This window comes from Canis aureus, chromosome 13 (assembly GCF_053574225.1).
Source record: "Canis aureus isolate CA01 chromosome 13, VMU_Caureus_v.1.0, whole genome shotgun sequence".
Taxonomy (NCBI): domain Eukaryota; kingdom Metazoa; phylum Chordata; class Mammalia; order Carnivora; family Canidae; genus Canis; species Canis aureus.
Window position 1 is genome coordinate 10074139 of NC_135623.1, and position 21660 is coordinate 10095798.

A 21660-nucleotide genomic window follows, 5' to 3' on the forward strand; every position below is an offset into this window, starting at 1 on the left:
TCTCTCTCTCTCTCTCTCTCTCTCTCTCTCTCATAAATAAATAAATAAATAAATAAATAAATAAATAAATAAATCTTAAAAAAAAAAAAAAATGAAAAGCACTTGGTAGTGGTAGTGGCAAAGTATTAAGGAAGGTAGGGAGGGAGCACATTCTTCCCATAGCTAGGTTTTCCCAACCAGGACAGCTGAGACTTGGGAAGAATCTGTTTGGCAGGAGACAACCCTTTGGTGCAGCTAGGATTTGGTGCAGTGACCTGAAATGACTCCCTGTGGGACGCATTTCATTCTTGGTGAACCAACCAACCCTGACAATAAAGTGCCCTTCAGGGCAACTCATCACACTTCCTAGAGGCTTCCTGCTTATGCTATGGCTCGTGGGCCAGCTAGCTAGAAAGTGCCTACGATTTTTCTGAAGCTAAGACTGAGGACTAGGGTAAGGCTTAAAACTGTTTACCATTCATTTCCAGACACAAGAAACAGTCCTGTTTTGCAAGTCTGTGCTTATCTCAACCGTGTTCACTAATCAAACAATGAATGTAAGTTCTGCATGGGGTAAATTCTAGTTTTTCTGGAAACATGTTTTTCTTCCTTTGTATACAAAATCACATGGTGAACCTTAGTTGCAAATGCTACGTGCCGACATGATACATGAAGAATTTCAGTAAACTCAAACTGCTCAGTCCTTTCTTTTGTTGCTTTAAAATCTTCCCTTGCTATCAAAACTTCCAGACAGAGGTTGTGTGTGTGTGTGTGTGTGTGTGTGTGTGTGTGTGTGTGTGAAATCCATCAACGCTTCCTGGACAATCTTCCATTTGGTTTTACTACCTTCACTAAGGCATGAGGCTCCTTTAAGATGATGTAATGGCTGTAATCTTGGGATTTTGCTTTGTGATGCTGATATTTAAAATACTAATGGGGATACTGTAAAATGGGGCTGGAAAAAGTTCAACAGGAAGCAAACCTAAAGTCTTAAAGGCACCTTCTTCACCTTCTCCCCACCCAGTTGCTACAGTGGGGGTGGAGAGGATTATTACAGAGCACTGGGATTCTTTGGGTGGGGGGTTCGGGGGGAGTGGTCTCTGAAGGGTTATAAATATCAGCAGCCAAACTGTGAATTTCTGGGCCGAGGAGAGCAACTGACAGACCGCAGTCTCCCCTTAGAGGCAGGGAACAAGGAAGCTTCCTGAAGTATTTCCACACAGGAAGTTCCTCTTCTCTTTAGAAATGCATCATCAACCAAACACCTGCATCAACAGCTCTACAAAAAATAAACTGCTGACGCCAGGAAAAGTGCCTAGGAAATTTTAAACCAGACATGGATTAGTACCAACAAAAATCAAGAATCCGGGGCCTGGCCTAAAAGAAGGCTGACTTAAAGAGAGTTGCTGCTACCACACAGTCTTAATCAGATTATGAGAGGGCGTCTGGTACATAAATATTTAACTTAATCAACCAGCACCTTTTCCAGCTGAATTCTAAATTTCCCACATGTAGGTGGCAATTTTCTTCTAAAGCAGTGGTTCTCAACGGAGAAAGATTTTTGCCTTTGAGGGGACTTTGGCAATGTCTAGACAGACGTTTTTGGTTGTCACACTGGGGAAGGGTTGCTACTGGCATCTAGTGGGTAGAGATCAGGGATGCTGCTACGGACAGAATAGCCCCCCACAACAAAGAATTATCCAGCCCCAAATGTCAAGAACGCCGAGGCAGAGAAACCTTGTTCTAGGGCATTCTCTTCACTTCCCTGGACTCTAGTAGTTCCTTTTTTTTTTTTTTTAATTTATTTTTTATTGGTGTTCAATTTACTAACATACAGAATAACCCCCAGTGCCCGTATTTATTTATTCATGAGAGACAGAGAGAGGCAGAGACACAGGCTGAGGGAGAAGCAGGCTCCATGCAGGGAACCCGACGTGGGACTCGATCCTGGATCTCCAGGATCCTGCCCCGGGCTGAAGGTGACGCTAAACCGCTGAGCCACTGGGGCTGCCCACTCTAGTAGTTCCTATTGGGGTAGCCTTGTGGAAGGAAGGAAGGAAGGAAGGAAAGAAGGAAGGAAGGGAGGGAGGGAGGGAGGGAGGGAAAAAGAGAGCAGCCTGGGTGTCTCAGCAGTTTAGCGCCTACTTCAGCCCAGGGCATTATCCTGGAGATCCCATGTCAGGCTCCCTGCATGGAGCCTGCTTCTCCCTCTGCCTGTGTCTCTGCCTTATTCTCTCTCTCTCTCTCTCTCTCTCTCTCTCTCTCATGAATAAATAAATAAAATCTTAAAAAAAAGAGAGGGTGGGTGGGAGAGAGGGTAAGGCAAAACCAAGACAGGCTAAGGGTCAGCATGAGGCAGGGCAAGGGGTGCCTACTCAGCTTACCTTGCTGTTGTAGAGCTAGAGATACTGAAACCTCTAGGTGATAGACAGGTCATACCAAGTGTGGTTTCCTTTCTCTCCAAGGGCAGGTAGATAATGCTGATCTCATTTGCTCTATTCTCTAGTGAATCTAACTGGCAAAACCATAGATGGGCTGATACTGTCTTTGTAATTGTTTGAAAGGAAGGAAAGTATCTTTGTGCAAATTGGCAGCCTTTCAGCTTCACGTCAGGCCCTGTCTTCTAAGGGTTTTCACATGTGCTCAAAGGGAAGCCTAAACTCGCCTTCTATGAAGCTGGGGGGTGGGGATCAAATGAAGAGGTTTACTGGGCTTTCTTGTTCTGCTCTTATGGTGGGATACTGAGTCTCCAGACAAAGGCTGCAAGCATGCACAATCCCCGACCCGGGGCTCTGTTTGGCCAGATTTAGAACTGAGAACGGTCCAGCCTCAAGTCAGTCCAGCCTCAAAGGTAAGGAAGGAAAAGACCAACAGGCTTGGGTGCTTCCAATGCATCATTAGGTGAAGTGAACCTTTGTGAGAAACCTACAGACCTTAAAAAGGTCTCCATTTTTTCCCACTTACTCTTTCTTGTCACTGAGTGGTACAGTGCTGAGTCTGAGGCCTGGCCCGAATATGCAGTAAATATAAATATACATGAAATTCAGAGTGCGAAGGGCATCCAGGTTTCTTGATATTGCTCTTGATGCCTAAATCACCACCTACTTTCTCACTGAGAAGCCACTGTGGTTCTTGGGCAGGGGTATGTGTGTGTGTACAGGAAAGGGCTGGTCTGAGACTCAGAATGATCCCAATTCCTGACTATAAAACTAGCACAGGGAATTTCAAAATGAGGAAAAGCCTCTTGTTATCATCAGAGTTAACAGATTTCTTTGGCTTAAGTTTCAGTGAAATAAAGGTCCCTCCTTTCTTGTTAGTGTCCTGTTATGCACATACAATTCCTTTTCTTCAATAATCATGGGACTCTCTTGTTCAGGAAAACAAAATTTCCTGAAGAGATTAGCCAGTCTTTTCCTTCCAGTCTTCTGAAAATATGCTCAATATTCTCATTTGAGATTCCTGGAATGGCTGAACCCAGTAAAGTGCCTAACTCTGGAAGGTTTGAGGTCTTTGCCTATTTAGAGTGGGAGTGGACTCTCTTCCCACTTGATAGATCCCCACTAGCTGACCATATTCTTTTTTTTTTTTCCCACTGATTTCTTTTTTTATTTTTTATTATTATTTTTAATAAATTTATTTTTTTATTGGTGTTCAATTTGCCAACATGCAGAATAACACCCAGTGCTCATCCCATCAAGTGCCCCCCTCAGTGCCTGCCACCCTAGCTGACCATATTCTATAATTTATTCAGAAGCAATTGACAGAAAAGCCTTTCCAAGGAATAATGACTTTCAGGTTTTCATGTCATTTAAGGAGGAAATAACTTTTCCCATAAGCTGCCTCTCCACGCATTTCTCAGCACTACTGCGCAGAGGCTGAAGTAAGTCCGGGGTAGTCCCCAGGCCTGACTCATCCGTCTATTCTGCCATCCGCAGTGGAGTTAGCCATGTCAGAGCAGAGCCCACGCTTCTGTCTATAGACTCACATCCTTCTCTCTTCAGCAGATTCTGTGCTGAGAGTGTGATCCCATTAAAAAAAAAGAGCTGAAATCTTAAAGCTAATGCTGTTCTATAATGTTCATCTTCACCTCTGGTTTTTCCTTATTTTTAAAAATGATTTATTTGAGAGAGAGAGAGGGAGAGTGAGTGTGAGTGCACACACGAGTGGGAGGAGGGGAGAAGCAACAAGCAGACTCCCAGCTGAGCAGGGATTCCCAGTGGGTCTGGGGGCTCGATCCCAGGACCCCAAGATCATGTCTTGAGCAAAGGCAGAGCTTAACCAAACACACCTCTGGCTTTTCCTCTGAATCTGACAGCAGAGTCATGCTTTATGCATCTGGTCTGCTGCTTTAGTGAGGAGAGATGAATCCGTTGCTGGATGCAGAGCACATTCACCCGGAACTCAACACCCAAACCACGAAAATGACTCAGTCCTCAGGATGGGCCCAAAAAGACCTTCCTTTCACTCAGCCTCCAGAGGACTGTGGAACTGACACACACAGAGCTTTTCCCCCTCCCATTGTTTTCACTTCCCATGAGCTCAGTGGGAGCTGAGCCAGGAGTGTGCTCCTCCCCTCCTAACCAAATGCTGGGAGGAAGCAAAACTCTACCCGAAGACTTTGACTTTATAAGGCGGACCTGTGGAACCAGGCTTCTGACTTGCACCCCCAACTTGAGGACACACACAGGGAACACAACTCCACCACCCTCTTTCTCCTTTCTTCCAGTCTTGCATTTCCACACCAGTGCCCTGCAGAGAAGCATACTCTGCAGGTGGCCAGCTCATCAGTGTCTGGTCCCACCCTCCACATCCAGGGTATGGTAGTGAGAGGCTGAGTTTTGGAAACCAGTGAAACAAGTATGATATAACAAACAACTATGCAGTGACCGAACTTTGAGTAGTTTTAGGTTACATACTAGGCTACAAATAAAATACGGGACTGTCCAGTAATTTCTGAAAATCTTTCAGCTGCATCAAAATTCAGAATGTTTCTAGCAATGAAGGATGAAATGAAAAGGAAATGATTAGTTGTCCTCAGATCCAAACACTCTGTGTGCCTGCCTATGGACTCTTTTTTATAGTCTAGCTTGTATTTAATGCAATTTTAACAGGCTTGTTTACTTCATTTTCTAGCTCACTGAAGATGAGAAGCAAGGGACAGACTGCTAAAGGCTGTGAGAAGTAACCGCGGTAGGAAAGAATACCTGCTGCCTGGGGAAGGGTGAAGAACAGAAACTGCACACACACTTGAGAGGCACTAGACAAGAACCTCAGTACCCAAATCAAACTGCATAGTCACTTAAGAATATTCAATACAAAGCAGCCCTGAATGTCTCTAATATCCTTGAGGATATCACCATCAGAGAGAACAGTACCATCTTTTTAATAATGTTAAACCATACTTATAAAGAAAAACATAGGCACAACATAGTGTTTAGAAGATTAGGCAAATAATATTTAAAATAATTCCCATGTAGGGGATCCCTGGGTGGCTCAGCGGTTAAGCACCTGCCTTTGGCCCAGGGCGCGATCCTGGAGTCCCGGGATCAAGTCCCGCTTCGGGCTCCCTGCATCGGGCCTGCTTCTCCCTCTGCCTGTGTCTCTGCCTCTCTCTCTCTCTATGTCTGTCATGAATAAATAAGTAAATAAAAATAAAAAACAAAAAAACCCCAAATAATTCCCATGTAAATCAGATTCTAGTTTGATAAAACAAAATATCAAAGCCCAAAGAGATCGGCTTCAGTTTTCTAAGTCATTCATTTAGTTGGTTAGACAGTTAATTCTAGGTAACCCAGAGCCTGTAGAAGACAGTTTCTCCTTTGAGGCACTTACAGTGGAAGAGGCCAGAACGCCACACATGATGAAACAAGAAAGGCCGCCCCACCACTGCAATGGAGGTGTGGGAGTTTCTTAGAGGAAAACATGTGGGCTCATGGGTCTGAATTTTCCCTTCCTACCCTCTCCTTATATGGGGCCTCAAGAATCCCCAAAATGATGATTTGCTGCTCCCAGATACAGCATCTCCAAACACTGTTAGGGGGTCTTCACCCAATGTCCCGCTTCAGAGCTGAACATCCCCTAAGCAGGGATGCCTGGGTGGCTCAGCAGTTGAGAGTCTGCCTTTGGCTCAGGGCATGATCCCAGGGTCCTGGGATCGAGTCCCGCATCGGGCTTACTGCATGGAGCCTGCTTCTCCCTCTGCCTGTGTCTCTGCCTCTCTGTGTGTATCTCTCATGAATAAATAAATAAAATCTTAAAAAAAAAAAAAATCCCCTAAGCAGAAGGCCTTCCTGAAATAGCCACCTACCTGTCTGCATGTGGATCTTGTAACTTTCCTCAGGACCGTGGGACTCTGACCTGGTGTCACCACCTCTCCATCCGTATCTGTACTCAAAAGAATCCTGACAGGCAGGGGCCTTAGAGAACAAATGAACTCTGACGGCAGGAGTATGACTGGTACGTGGGAATAATTAACACCAGTGCTGGAAACAGTGCTGGAAGTAGCCTTTCCACATCTACTCCATGCACCAAGAAGGAAAAAGCAGCCGAGGGGCCTCCAGCAGTGGGCTGAGGCCCTTTTTGGCATCGACAACAAAAGAAACGCAGGATGAAAGGCTCCCATCCTGAGAGCCATGACCCAACAGGAAGTCCTGAGAGTTCCAAGCCCCTAACCTGGCAAAATCACATTTTCAAGTCAACTCCTCCCGTCTTCCCCTGTTGTTTTAATTTGGACTCACAAAATCACCGGACTGGAAATTCTGACTCAGGCAAAGAATTAAAACATTTTTGCAGTTAGGGCAGTGCTTTTCAAACTCTCCTACAGGCCAAGTACTTGTACTCCTGGGGGTCTGGGGTGTAGTCTTAGGCACCGCCTGCTGTTAAGTGGGAAATTTCTTTAAAGTGTCACATTTTATCTTAATAACTCATGAGAATTTTTATTTTATTTCATAATACATCAGTAACTTTCCCCTGAAGTATGAGAAAAAGAAAGCCAACACTTTAGGAAGATGACCCTTGTTTATCTTATGACTTCTTACACCTCAGTTGAAAAACAGGGACCTGGAAAAACTCTCTCTGCTGTTACAAATCACAAGAGGAGATTCTCAGAGTAAGCAGTAACATTTGGACATTTCTTTCTATATCCTTAGTTGGTTATCAACACTGAAATAAATTACGATAGAAAAATGTTCAAACCAGTTGCCCAGAATCCAAGAGACTGTTTAGTCTTCAGATAGTGTGCTTTGACAGGGTTGGAAGTGAGCATAGCAGCCTCAAGGGCAGAAGTTAAGATGTATATACACCAGGTTTCCAAGCTACATGAAAAGAAATACCTATTAGATGGCAAAAGATGAAAAAACAAGGGCAAGACTTACTTTAAAATCTGCTAACTGTTGGTTGATGAGATCCACTTCGGTCCCCACGACCCACTGGAGGGCCTCCCCCTCCTCTGCTGCCATGGTCATGTCATTGAGGGCTTTCAGCTTCCTGTAGAAATCCTCTACGCGGCCCAGAGTCAGTTCCAGCTGCTCCTGGCGAGCTCTGCTCCTCTCTGTCAGTTTACCACACTGTTTGTTCAGGGCTTCAAGCTCCCTCTTAAGACCTAACAAATCCAGAGTCCCCTCTTCCTCCAGCATCTGCCGACACTCTGCTTCAGAGGCCTCTATATCTAATCTGAGGGCTTGGATTTTGTTGAGGAATAGCCGTACGTCCTCGATTTGGGACTGGAGGCTATCGGTGTCTCTGCCGATGGCACCCATGCCATCAAGCTCATCGTCCAGGTCCGCCAGCTGAGAGAACATCTCTCGGACGCGGCAGTGAAACTGGCCAATCCCTTCCAGCTTGTTTTCCATCGTCATGCAACCACTGTTCACTCTTTGCTTCACTTCCAGGAACTCTTGCTGGGTGACCTCGGCTTGACGAAGAAGTTGGGAAGCATCAGATCCATCTGGGGCATCTTCCACCAGGCCCTGAGTGAAGTTCCTCAGATAGTCTACCTGGGGCTCCAGAGTCTGCAGCACTTCCTGCTGAGCTCTTAGCTTCTCCAAGTTCTTGTTGCTACAGGCTTGGGAGCCTAGAGCATCAAAGATCTCAAGTTGGTGTTTGGCCCCTTCGACTTTCTTTTCAATATTTTTAAAGCTTTCCTGGAACTCCTTGAGTCTCTGAGTCATTTCTTCGAGAGACCCTGTTTTGGCCTGTAGTTCTTCTGTAATGGAATCCATGTTCTGGTTGATCCCAGCCTTCTCATCCCGGATATCATCTTCATCTGTTTCAGAGGAATTGATCAGAATGTCAGCAGCACCGTTCAGTATTTCTAGCAGGGAGCGGCGCTTTTCCACCTCACTCAGCATAGCCTTTGATCTCAGGAGGCTGGACTCTAGCTGCACTGGATCCAGGGTGACCTGCAAGTCAGACATCTTGGCCTTACAATCTTCTATCCATGGCACGAGGTCTTGAACATGCCACTGATATTTCTGAGCTTTTTGCATACAGTCCTTGAGCCTGGATTGTCTGTCTGCAGTTTTTTTACTAAGCTCTTCCCAGTGGCTTTTGAGCTCAACCAACTGGTTTTGTAAAGTCTTTTTCTCTTCTCCAGGAGGTACAGTAAGAAGCAAAGATTCTCCTTCAGCTACAATCACCTCATAGGAACCACTGTGTTGATTAAGGCTCTTCTGAAACTCTTCATTCTCCTGTAGCTGAGACTGCAGCCGCTCCAATTTTGCAGAAATTGGGTAGTTTTTCGCTTGCTGGCTTTGTTTGTCATCCAACCAGGTTCTTAACTCATCAAACATTTGCTGGAACTGCTGGGTGCTGGCAAGAGCTGCCTGGAGTCTGTTCATGCGATCAGCTGAAATGAGAAAATCAAATTTAAACCAATCAAATCTGAACTGGGCATTAACATGTTTGCTGCGAGTATATGGTCTCATCTTAGGGGATGGAAACTAATGTCACCCGAGGGCCTTCCATAAAAGCAGCACAAAGCTAGTTTCCTTCATATACTAGATCTTACTTAATCCTTATACCAACCTTATAAGATGGTCTAAGTAACAAGTAAACTTTTACTTTAGTTGGTAAAAAGCCATGAAAGTTTCTAGAGGAAGGCAATAAATTGATGACAAAATTCTTCTTGTACAGGCCATCATAAACATCTAATTCTATAATATGGTATATGTGTGTGTGTGGTATAAATGAGGGTGAGTGAAAGTATATGTGTAACTCCACCTATAAATACATCTAAGAGCATGAACGTCTACCTGCTGACAAAATTAGGATGAGTGCTTTTATCTCTGGGATTAAGCTACATAAAGCTCCAAGTACTGTTAACACTCAGTCAACATCTGATAACCACATCGGTTCTCACTGTAGCTGGACAAAGGGCTAGGGTGACACTAGTCTGAGTCCAAAAGCTGCTTACAGGTCACACTAGATACTTGGGACTATCACGAAGCCCATCTTCTGGCTTGCCACTAACATCAGCAGTGTGTTCCTCACCCTAACTTACCTGCAAGGTCTTCTAAACCTTGGAGAGGTAGGGCAACTGTCTCCAAACGCTTCTTCAGCTCATCCTTGAGGTACTGCTCCCCAATGAGTACTGAGAGCTCATCGCAAAGTGTCTGTGCCTCCTGAATCTCATGATCCAACTGCTCCACATCAGATCGAATCTCACTGGTCTCCTCCAGTTGCTGCTTTACAGCCTCAGGTTGGGTGCTGATGGCTGACTGGCCACTTAGTCTCTGTCCAACTGCCTTGACCTTCTCTGATAAGTCCTGGAGCAATTCTTGGTACTGGGTGCTTTTGACAATAGCTTGGTCAATTTGGCTGGAACGGGAATTGAGTTTGTCAGTCAGCTCAATCCACTTCTGATTGATGCTCTGAAGTTCTTTCTGTACTTGGCTGGTGGATGGCAAAACATCTCCAGGGCCTGTTAGGATGCCCTGAGCTGCCTCATTCAGCTGCTCGTGCTGTTGCCTGCGGGCTTCAAATTCCTTCAGCATAAACTGTAATAGAAATGACATCAAGATGCTTAGAGAGAAAAGACAGATCTAAAAAGAATGTCAAAACAAAAACTGATTTTGGATTGTGCCAAGTAGTGCCAACTCCTTTTGAAAATAAACCAGAAAACTCCAAGGACTGGGCTACTGGGAAAATAACACTATCACTTTTAACAACCACTTAATAAAAATTTGTTCTGAAAGGGCCATTGATTGTGCCTATTCTATTTCTTTTCCTTATTTGTCCTACTCTGTTTCAATATCAGTTACTAAGGTTGGCCTTGTTTTCTGGATTGGCACTCATCAGCTTTGCCAGATAAAACCCAGGCCTCTGAACTGCAAGCCTGGAACCCTGGGTCCCAGAGCTAGCTATAATCCTGGCTGGGCTTGCCATTTCAACTCTCTATACTTCTGTCTTTCTTAGTTGCTTTCTTGGAATTCCAACAGCACATACAATCTATATATTACAACACAGCACAATTAGACAATGAGCTTCTTTAAAGCATGTAGCATGTCTTTTTACACTTTTCTAGCCACTATTTCACTCAGCAAAGCAGTTAGGGTTACAGGCTCTGGAGTTGGACTGCTTGGATTCAAATCCTGACTCTATCACTCACAAACTGTATAAATAACCTTAGGTGAGTTTTTAAAGTTCTCCAAATCTCAGCTTCCTCATTTATAAAATGAGGATAAAAAGTACTTATCTTGGCTGTCTTAAGGATTAAATAAGAAAATTTATGGAAAGTATTCATCACTCACACTGTACATAAGTAAGAAAGACATGACTTTAAGGAGTTACAGATGTATAAACGATAAACTAATACAGAATGTAAAAAAAAGGACGAATGATAAACACCGATGTGAACATGGCACTGTGAAAGCAAAAAGTAGGGATGATTAATTCTGTGGGAGGATGACAAAGTGGATGAGGCAAGTAAGGAAAGGCTTCACAGAGGACACAACAAAGGATATCTCCCAATAAGCAGACAGACTGAGGAGGGGCATTTCAGGCAGACGCCTAGGGATTAGCAAGGGCATGGAATGGTAGGAGCATGGTGTGTTCAAGAAAAGGATGCATTACCTGGTGCGAGCAGAAACCTGGGTATATGGGAGGAGAGTGGGGAATGAGGCTGGCAAGACACACTGGGATGAGACTGTGGAAAGCCTTCGATCTGACACCAGCCAGGTACTTGGACTTTGTTCAATCATCAGCCAAGAGCCAGCAAAGCATTTTCATGTATTCAGATGCATGAGTTACAGAGATAATTTGATAATTGTGTGGAGGATGCACTATACAAAGCAGCCCATTGGGAGGCTGTTGCAATGGTATAGCCCTAAGATCAAACCTACCTAAGGGAGGAGCATTTAGAATGGAGAAGAATTAAACAGTAGTTCTCAAAGCATGCTCCAGGGATCCTCAGGAGTCTCTAGGCCCTTTCAGAGGGTCCATGAGGTCAAACTATTTTCATAATAATACTAAGATTATTTGCCTTTTATAATTTTTCTCTCATGAATGTTCAGTGGAGTTTTCCAGAGGCTACATGACATCTAGTATTGCAATAGACTGAGTACAGAAGCAGATATGAAAACGTATGAGAATATCCTATTAAGTCAGACATCAAAGAGGTTTGCAAACTCATAAAACAATACTACTCTTATTAAAGTTTCTGTGTTTGGGGGCGCCTGGGTGGCTTAGTGGTTGAGAGTTTGCCTTCAGCTCAGGTCGTGATCCTGGAGTTCCAGGATCAAGTCCCACATCGGGCTCCCCGCAGGGAGTCTGCTTTTCCCTCTGCCTGTGTCTCTGCCTCTCTCTATGTGTCTCTCATAAATAAATTTTTAAAAATCTTTAAAAAAATTAAAAAAAATAAGTTACTATGTTTGGAAAATGTTATTTTTTAATAAAAAATAAATATGTAACTTATGTTAATGTTAGTTTTACCAATGTGATTTTTAAATTAATTAATAAATATATATTTTTAAAACTCCTCATTGTTTTTCTGTTTTTGTTTTTAAGTAGGCTCCATACCCAGTATGGAGCCTGAACTCACAACCCTGGAATCAATACCCAAGCTGAGATCAAGAGTCAGACACTCAACCAATTAAACCAAGCAACCTCTCAGTCTTAATACAGCAAATATTAATAGGTATCAATAAACATAAGCTCTTTGGGGTCCTCAATAACTTTTTTTAAAAAAATGTGTTTACTTCAGAGAGAGAGAGAAACAGAGATGCAGAGGGAAAGGAAGAAAGAGAATCTCAAGCAGCTTTGTGCTAAGCACAGAGCCCAATGTGGGGCTTGATTTCACGACGCTGAGTTTAATATCTGAGCCAAAAATCATGAGTCGGACGCTTACCCAACTGAGCTACCCAGGTGCCCCTGGGGTCCTCAATAATTTTTAAGAGCATGAAAATGTTTTGAGACCAAAGAGTCTGAAAACCACTGGAATAGAAAAATATTTGTAAGTGAACCAAATAGGACTTGATAATTATATGCAGGGGCTAAAAGAAAGGGTTCCTTTAAAACCCACTCTTAGGTCTTAATTTAGGAAACCTGGTGGATGGTGAGAAGAAATGGAACAAGTCTGAAAGTATTTTGGAAGAGTTTGTAGAACAAGATACTACAGTGCTTACCAAAAAAAAAAGAAAAAAAAAAAGAGGTGGAGGAAGAAGAAAAGGTTCTCAGCAGAAATTCATCAGAAATGACATACTTTGACCAACCTAGATTTCTATGACAGTAGGCACTTAGATCAATTTTTTTTAAACATTTCATTTTCTTTTTTTTTTTTTTTTTTTTAAAGATTTTATTTATTTATTCATGATAGTCCCACAGAGAGAGACAGAGAGGCAGAGACACAGGCAGAGGGAGAAGCAGGCTCCATGCAGGGAGCCCGACACGGGATTCGATCCCGGGACTCCAGGATCGCGCCCCGGGGCAGGCGCCAAACCGCTGCGCCACCCAGGGATTCCCTAGATCAATTTTTCTTTAAAAAAAAAAAAAAAAAAAAAAAAAAAAAAAAAATTTTTTTCTTGAGGTTTGAGCAATAGAAAATCTTTAAGTGACATCAGCAGATAAAAGATACTACATTAAGTTATATCACTACAATGGGGGATTAAAAGTAAAATATGATTCTACAAAGTAGTCAGAAATTCCCCATTCTCACAACCATTCATCTTACTACCTCTGTTAATGATATTAATATTATAGTTATTGGCTATTTACTATTTGACAGGCACTGTGATAAAACCCTTACAAACACCTTATTTATGCCGAGGAAACAGAACCCTAGAAGGTTAAGTGACTTGTCCAGGGTCATTTGAAATCTACTTGCTGACAGCAGCATTCAAATCCAGGTATGGGGATCCCTGGGTGGCGCAGCGGTTTGGCACCTGCCTTTGGCCCAGGGCGCGATCCTGGAGACCCGGGATCGAATCCCACGTCGGGCTCCCGGTGCATGGAGCCTGCTTCTCCCTCTGCCTGTGTCTCTGCCTCTCTCTCTCTCTCTGTGACTATCATAAATAAATAAATTAAAAAAACAAAAAACAAAAAACAAAAAAACAAATCCAGGTATGTGTGACTCCAATTTCTTTGCTGAGAGCATAAGCTTTGTGGCTCACCTGGACCTGCTGCTTTTGTGCAGTCAGCATGTTGGGGTCAATAGAAAGGGGCCCCAGCACCCCCATCATCAGTTCCTTCTCCATCAGCCAGGGTCGGAGCTGGGATTCTGCAGCCTGGAAGCTGGCCAGATGACTTGCGGATTCCTCCAGCTGCCTTTGCCGGGCCATGGTCACTTCGGTGGCCCTTTCCCATCGGGAATCTGTGGAAGGCAAATGAGAGAATGTGTTCCTTTACTCTCACCAGCCACTGGCCTGATCCCTAAGTTATGTTCCTAATATACCACAGGAAATGACCCCAGAATTAGTTAAAAAATTTTAAGTTAAAAATAATCTTTATTTAATTTTAACTAAAGTAGCACAGTTCTGTACTTGATTGTGGTGGTGGTGATAATGAAACTGCACAGAACTACACACACACACACACACACACACAACACACACACGCATGCATGTCTAATAATATTTTATGACTGTTTTTAAACTCTTACTAAATTATAAAAACATCTTTCATGCCAATGTTTTTTTCAGGCCAATAAACATTCACCTATATCATTTATATTTAGGTCAATATGAATGCAGAATAATTCATCTAATCCTTCCAGTGAATAGATTATTTCCTATTTTTCATTTTCATCCCCAATATTCTCCATAGCATCCCCATAGCAGATTGTCAGACTGACTTGCCCATAAAAGCCAAACTTCTGACACTTTTGAGCGGAATCTCTAGATTTTTTTCATTAATCAGACTCACTCTCTAACCCTATTCCTCTTGACTGCTTACGAAAATTAAAAATAAGTCCTGCTTTATAGGATATTTTGCTTTGACGATAAGCAATTTAGTGAATTTGCAACATTCCTCTGATAACTTACTGAGTTCCTCTTGCATTTCCTTCCAGCTTTCTGCTTCTTGTGAGTTGGGATATGTCATCAGTAATCCAGCCAGGGCTTCCTTTACTTTTTGGATTTTTGGAGAATTCTGTTCCAATTCAGCCAGGAAGGCCTAGGAGAGAGAATATCAGGGATGCCACGAGATTTCTGCACAGGAAACAAAGCTATGTGTGTAGAGGAAAGTACCGGAAGACTGGCCTGCAATTACAGGCTCCACTTCTGATTCTATTAGTGACTTGTTTCATGATTTTAAGACACAACATTTTTGCTTCAATTTTTACTTTAAAATGAAAATCTAAGTGGCAGGATCTAAATTTTTTCATGTACAACGTATCGGTAGAACCCAATAAGAAGGAATTACTAATCCCCATACACAATGATGACGATGATGGTGATGTCAAGAACATTTATGTAGCTGGAGAAGATGGCATGGTATGTCCAGTTAGAATAGAAAAAATTTTGGCAAAAAAAAGTTTTTATATGATTTTCTATATGATCTTATTCCTCCTGCTATTCTTCCTTGTCATGTCAACCTTAAGAATGAACTGTAATCACAGCTATACTGAAATCCCCCAAGAGTTGGAAAGAGGCTTTGATGACAATGGTTTGACTTAAAGCATCATATGGGAAACAAGATCCCACTCTCAGTGAGCTGATATTTCAGAGGAGGGATATTCTCTTTCTGTAAACAGATCTTTTTTTTTTTTTTTTTAAGTTTTATTTAAGTAATCTCTATATCCAATGTGGGGCTCGAACTCATGACCCCAAGATCAAGAGTTGCATGCTCTTCCAGCTGAACCATCCAGGTGTGCCCGGTTTTATTTCTGAGTATTATTTATAATAATTTCTCATTTCATAGGTAAGAAATTTCTCTAGGAGACTTTAGGCATAGTCTTCATTTGAAAGGGCTCCTCAAGCATGAGTGTGTGGCTGAGTCCTGGGCTTAGGCAGGAACACTGGTACAACAGCCCCTTCCTCTTAGTGTTTGGGATGCAGCTAATGTAAACACAGTACCTTGTTAGATTCAGCTTGGGCTCTCACTGTTTCTGGCTTGGTTGGAGATGAAGAGGCATCCATGGCTTTGAGGACTTCCTCTTTTGATTCCAGCCACTGCAACACTGAGCCTGCCTCCTTCTGAACTTCCTGCATTCTGCTGAGGACAGCCTGAAGGCTTTCCTGGCGTTCCTGAAGCACTCCCCCCAGTTTCTCATATTTCAAGTTTACATCTGACATGTCACACTGGATCTCCGTCAGATCTAGTATCATAGAAACAAAAATCAGATCGGGAATAGCTCTCCAAGCCTCCCCAAGGGTTCCTCGTGCTAAATTACTCATCAGGATTAAGTGTCTCTCCTACTCCTTCTAGTGAACTAGAGAGTCTGTTCCTGGTAAATCACATAGAAGTCCTTGTTGATATATATACAAAGCAAAAGAGCTTTCATTAATCTGGCTTTCGGATTTTGACATTAGCTACATAGATGTATAAAATGCTAAATAAACTTGGGAATTGCAGGAGTGAAGGGAGTGAAGGATCTGGGGCATTCTTCTGTTCCCTCTTCTCCAAATAACAGAGAAACCATGGGGATGGGAGGCTAAGGGTTAGAACAGACTGCCTCTAAAGTGGCTTCTCTATGACTCAAAAGATTCACATGTATTTTCTGCAAGGTCTTTCCTTACTGGTCTTATCTAGCGGTCCAATTTATTTCCTAGTACTTTTATCTCCCTGGCTGCCAACCCGTTTAGCCTTTACCAAGCCAGCAAAGAAGCATCAACAGTGGCTTCTCCCCCAGATTTTTACCCTCATACCCATCCTGGCAGCAGTTCCTTCACACATACAGAAACATACACAGATGCCAACGTGAACACTATTCTAACACATCCAACAAAGAGGCACTGTGAGATGGCATTCTCACCTTTGCAGGTGTGGTATCCGTTTACACTGCCTACAGAGCTTCCTACAGAGGGCAGTATGGAACCTGAGCAGAAGGACAGGGAGACAAGCAGGGCAAGACAAACGTGTTAGGAATACATACAGGCACTGAATTTGTTCTCTGGCACTCACTTTAAGCTCAGGTATCAGGAGGTTAACACAGCACAGGACAACATACTCATGGAAAGAGACAAATCATTTTAGCTGCCAGGCAACCAAGCATCACTTGGGTGTTTTGGGTTCTTAGCAGTAGTGATTCTTAACCCTTTCTTTAGGAAAACTCGAATTTACTTCCTTCCTTGATCTCCAACTTGAATTCTTTGGATCCTGTCATAACTTTGTGAAGCAAGTATTGGTAAAATAATTAAGTCTTTAGAATATCTGTGCTGTCTGCCACACTTTAGAATGAGGATTTACAATAAAGCCAAAAGGCTCAATGTTAACATCAATGTCCTTCAACATAATAAAAATGAACAGTAAATGTAATTGAGTACATAAAAAGCAGTATTCTTTTAATAAAGACATTAAGACGAGTCCTTCTTATATTACTTCAAAAGGAAGATTCTCTGTCTATTCTTCTGTGACTTTCTGCTTTCCTTCCCTACCAGAAAATGGAAATACTGAGCACCAATAAATCTGGCTCGTAAATATTCCCATAAATTCTGCTTTGGGCCTTTGGTTCTGTTTCTAATTACCATGATTTTACCTATATTCTTCTCCGGTTGATTCTTTGTATTTCAGGAGTGTCCCAAGTTAAATAAAAATCAGATCATGTAATTATAGAAATTATACAGAAATATAAAGAATATTCATGATATAATATTACATTACAAGAAGAGATTAAACTCTCATGCACACTGATTTCATAGAAAAATGTTTTACATTAAGGTTATATTAAAAGATAGTAATTGTGAAACTTTTAAATGTTAACATTTCTTTCCTTCCTTCCTTCCTTCCTTCCTCCCTCCCTCCCTGTTCTTTTTTTCCTTAAGTAGACTCCACCCCCAGTGTGAAGCCCAACTCGAGGCCTGAACTCAGGACCCTGAGATCAAGACCTGAGCTAAGATCAAGAGTTGGATGCTTAACCGAACAAATTACTAGGCACCCCAACATTATTGTATTTTCAATGAAAAAATGGATCAAACAAAAAGATCATATTCCATTGGAGTAGGGTGATGACCAAAAAAGAAACTGGACTAGTAATTAGGAGAAGGTGGTCCTGGCTAAGACTGTCACTAACTCGGTATGTGAGCCTTAATCTGCAGACAGACCTCAGTTTCTTCTCCAGGATATAAAGATAATACTAGCTATCTTGTCAGCTCTCATGAGGTTACCTGAGAGAGGTAATGAGGTACTGTATACCGTAAGCACTTTATGAAACAAGAGCTACACGAATGTTAAAAACTGCAATATTCATGATTTTTCAGAGGAAGAAGATAACTTTGAGAGCACTCAGGCTAGTGACTTTCAAAGCACCTAAGGAGGTGCTTTAGGGACTCTATAAATGTTTGGTTTAAATTTAATTTTCAGAATATATTTGTAACTACTTAGAAATGGCAATAAAACATGCGTGTTCAGTTATGTTGAACACCACACCTAAACCATTCGATACAACCAATTAATGCTGCTTTGGGGATAGAATGAAGTAGCTCCCATACATCCATTGCTGACATTTAAAAGTGTCACTTTTTGAGTGTGACTGATTGGAAAAGCCATAGCTCTTCGTTAGCACTTTACACATGTCCACTTGTACAAAGAAAAACATTTGCAGCATGTGGTTACTATATTAAAGAAAATGACAAAAAAGGCTAAGGTGCTCAGAGCAGGCTCTCATTAGGGCAGAACCAGGTGGTAACAGAATTCTTAACATGCCAGGTCATGGTGATGTCAGGTTACAGGCTAACTGTTGTCCTCAATGCCAGTTTTAGGTGTTTTCTATGTTTAAGAAAAGAAGGTGATCCTTCATTAAAATTCTTGGTGTTTTAAACTTTGAAACAAGAATTCCTTATTACATCACTTTCAAGCTCCTAGATCAGTTTAACCGAGGAGTGTTCTGAGACTCTAAAGTGAACTTTTTTTTTCCACCTTGAATCAAGTGTATTTGTGTTTGAATTTAGGCTGCATCACTTACATAGTGGGTGACATCTTCAGCTACTGTGCCCCCCCCCCCCACTGGTCCCCTCCCTTCACCTGTTCTACCCCATGACTCTTGAGGACATGAATAAATGAGCAATTAATGGGAAAGTGGTTAGAAAGTGGTTAAAGTTAATACTTGAGATTGTCTTTCCTGTGGGGCAAAATTTACTTGAATTGCTATGGACAAGTATCATTTGCATTACTATCAATTAACTACAAGTCAACTTTTATCATACAAAATTCTACAATAGTTCAATAAACAAAAATTCAGTTAAAGGTATACACTCAGGACCAAATAATTTCCAAAAGCCTATCAGACAATGTCCAACACTTCATTGAAAGGACACCTAATACTTCTATGTTGTCCATTTCCAAGACTTTGACAATTCTTTCTGACACAGGTGGACTGTAAAGTGAACTTTTAAAGACATTTGTTATCCTTTACAACTACTTATCTGTGTAACCTGTATTTTCTGAATATGATGTAACTAAACAAAATGGAGAAATAAATCCGATTATAAAGCTGTCATCCAAAAATCCTTTGTCAAATCTTTATATTCCTGTAGATATTCTCAATATCCTCACTGATTTTATAATAGATAAAATACTAAAATCCACTTATCAGGGAAATTTATGCCAACAAAGTATCATTTGTATCTGTTTTATGTAGTAGAGCTTTATTTGAGATTTTTTTAAAAAAGATTTTAGTGTTTTAAAATATTTGAAAAACCACGGATCTACTCTAGAAATAAAAAAACTATAGAAATCTGGCCCTCTGCCTATTTCTGTTTATAAAGTTTTATTTGAACACAGCCACATCCGTTCACTTGTATATCATCTATGACTGTTTTGTGTCACCACGGTAGAGATGTATAGTATGACAGAGACCATGTGGCTCACAAGCCTATAAAGTATTTAATACATGGCCCTTTATAGAAAGAGCTTGCTGACTCCTGATGTAGTCACACACCAATAAGTCCCTGAACTTAAGGGGTTTTATGTATTGCAATATAAGAAACACCAATTCCCTGAAATGTCATTTCTGGGTAATTCCAAGAGATCTTTAAGCTTTGACAGAAAAGTGACTGTTCTCAGGAGAAAAAAATAAACTTTTCTCTTATGATTTAAGTGATTGTAGGAGTGCACTAACACAGTCTGGCAATAAAACCTCTGAGATCCCAATTTAAAACCAGAAAGTGACTGTGAGCTCATATGGATTTTGTTTGGAAGACTTAATCTGCAGCCAGGGATTATTCACATATCTGGGCACAATCTTTGTATCTCCTTCCAAGAAGTGTGGCTGTCCTTGGTAGACCGACACCAACTCCTGAATACCTATTCTCTCTCAAGATATCATGCTTAAACTTTCAAGGGCTGACTCCAATTTAAAGATGATGAATAGCCATTCATGCAAATGTTTAAAAGAAAGCAACAGAATCCTATTTTAATTCTTCTCTGTTCATTTAGGCAAACTAGTCCCTTTACTCTTTCCCATCACAGGAAGAAGTTCTGCAAAATGGAGCAATGTCATATAACAAATGGGAGACAGGTCAGTTTGAAGGGGAAGACGGCTTTGTGGACCATTGCCATTTGTTCTCATACTCAATGCTGATTCTGACTTTTATTAATTAAGGGGTCATAACCAAAGACCAAAGGCCAAAGTGAAGAATGTTGTTTACTCACTACATTTTTAAAAGCCTGTACTCACCTGTCTTGGCTTGGGAATCAGGTGCTGTGATCTCCATGATGAGATTTTCTAAAGAAGTGCCTTTGCAATTGATTTCTTCCACCAAACTTCCCTTACTTGCCCAGTCATCTAGAAGACCCTGTTGACAGAACAGCTAAATGTTAACATCTAGGGGTATTCTCCTCATCAGTAAGGACACCTATTCTATATTTCCTCCCTAAAGTTTTGATAAGCATTAAGTGATCATCCTCATATATTTAGTCACTTGAAGATCTTGGTTTAACCAGCCATGATACAGGAGAATGACATCCTAGAATATTCAGGATCATCTCATTTATTCATCAATTATTTATTGAGCATTACTATAGGCCAGACATCATGCCTAACACTGGGGATACAAAATAGGATTATGATACAGTTCCTAAAACCAAGAGCTCAGATTATCAACTGCATTATAATGTAATAAATGTTACTACAAAAATACAGACAGTAAACTCAGAGCACGGAGGAGACACATCTAACTCTGCCTTGATGGCGAAACCTTTTAGTGAAAACAAAAGGTAGTAAAAGGGAACAGCATGTGTGTAAAGAATAAAAAGGAAATGACAAATGGGCGGTAAAATGAGGAGCTAGATATTGAAATGTAGAAAAATACATAAAATCATAGGCTACACTTTGCATTTTCAAGGGAACTTTATATTGGGCTTGAAGCCAGAGCTCTAACTACCAAAGAAAACCATTAAGAAACAAAGGCACCCTGCTCTAACTAGGTCATGTTTTCTCTAGCTGGATCCCCACCACAAAAGTAGATTTCTACTTCTTCCAAAGCAGGGACACCTTCTTAGCCTTGAGTCCCTTCCTCCACACTGAATTTCCCTGACAATCAACTTAGTTTGCTTTTGACTTTAAGCTGCCCAGCAGCAGAGAAAGACAGAGCCATGACTATATACAGCAAGTTCTTGCTGCCTAACTGCAAACTGAGCCTTGTCAATTCACAGCTGTCAATTCCTTTATCAATCACTCTAGATTCCAAAGAGCCATAGTTCCCAAATCATGCATCAACTCACAGGATATTTTAAATTTTTGAGGGAAATACAGTGACATCTATTGGACACCATGTGAACGACTACTATGAAAGTTTAGACCTAACTACATACCACGTGTAGCATGTGAGGCTTTTTAGGTTTTTCTTTTTTTCCTTTCTTCTTTTTTTTGGCCCTGAGGTACCATGAAAAATTTATTGAAATAATAAGGGCACTGTGAACTAAGAAATCAGGAAGCCTCTGCCCTAGGGGATTCCCTACACCAAATGTTCTGGGCACTCTCCCTGTGAAATCACCAAACTCTTCCCTGTCATCTGGTAAATCCTGCTTTACTAAGCAAATAAGGAGAATGCATGAGAACTAGTTGGAGGTAGATACAGCTTGATTTCAACA

General features: G+C 41.6%; 1 protein-coding gene across 22 annotated transcripts in view; it reads right to left on the reverse strand.

Annotated features, from left to right (window-relative positions):
* The window catches only part of MACF1 (microtubule actin crosslinking factor 1), a 338748-nt gene that overhangs the window by 75089 nt on the left and 241999 nt on the right, over window positions 1–21660 (reverse strand). For 20 of the 22 annotated variants that reach the window (XM_077844665.1, XM_077844663.1, XM_077844661.1 and 17 more), the window contains 7 exons: window positions 20246–20363; window positions 16385–16447; window positions 15486–15727; window positions 14454–14583; window positions 13584–13783; window positions 9479–9974; window positions 7353–8824 (listed from right to left, as the gene is read on the reverse strand). In XM_077844665.1, coding sequence (XP_077700791.1) covers window positions 7353–8824; window positions 9479–9974; window positions 13584–13783; window positions 14454–14583; window positions 15486–15727; window positions 16385–16447; window positions 20246–20363 — 2721 coding nt within the window. The remainder of the gene's footprint in view (window positions 1–7352; window positions 8825–9478; window positions 9975–13583; window positions 13784–14453; window positions 14584–15485; window positions 15728–16384; window positions 16448–20245; window positions 20364–21660) is intronic. The other 2 variants (XM_077844666.1, XM_077844651.1) reach the window with 1 other exon arrangement.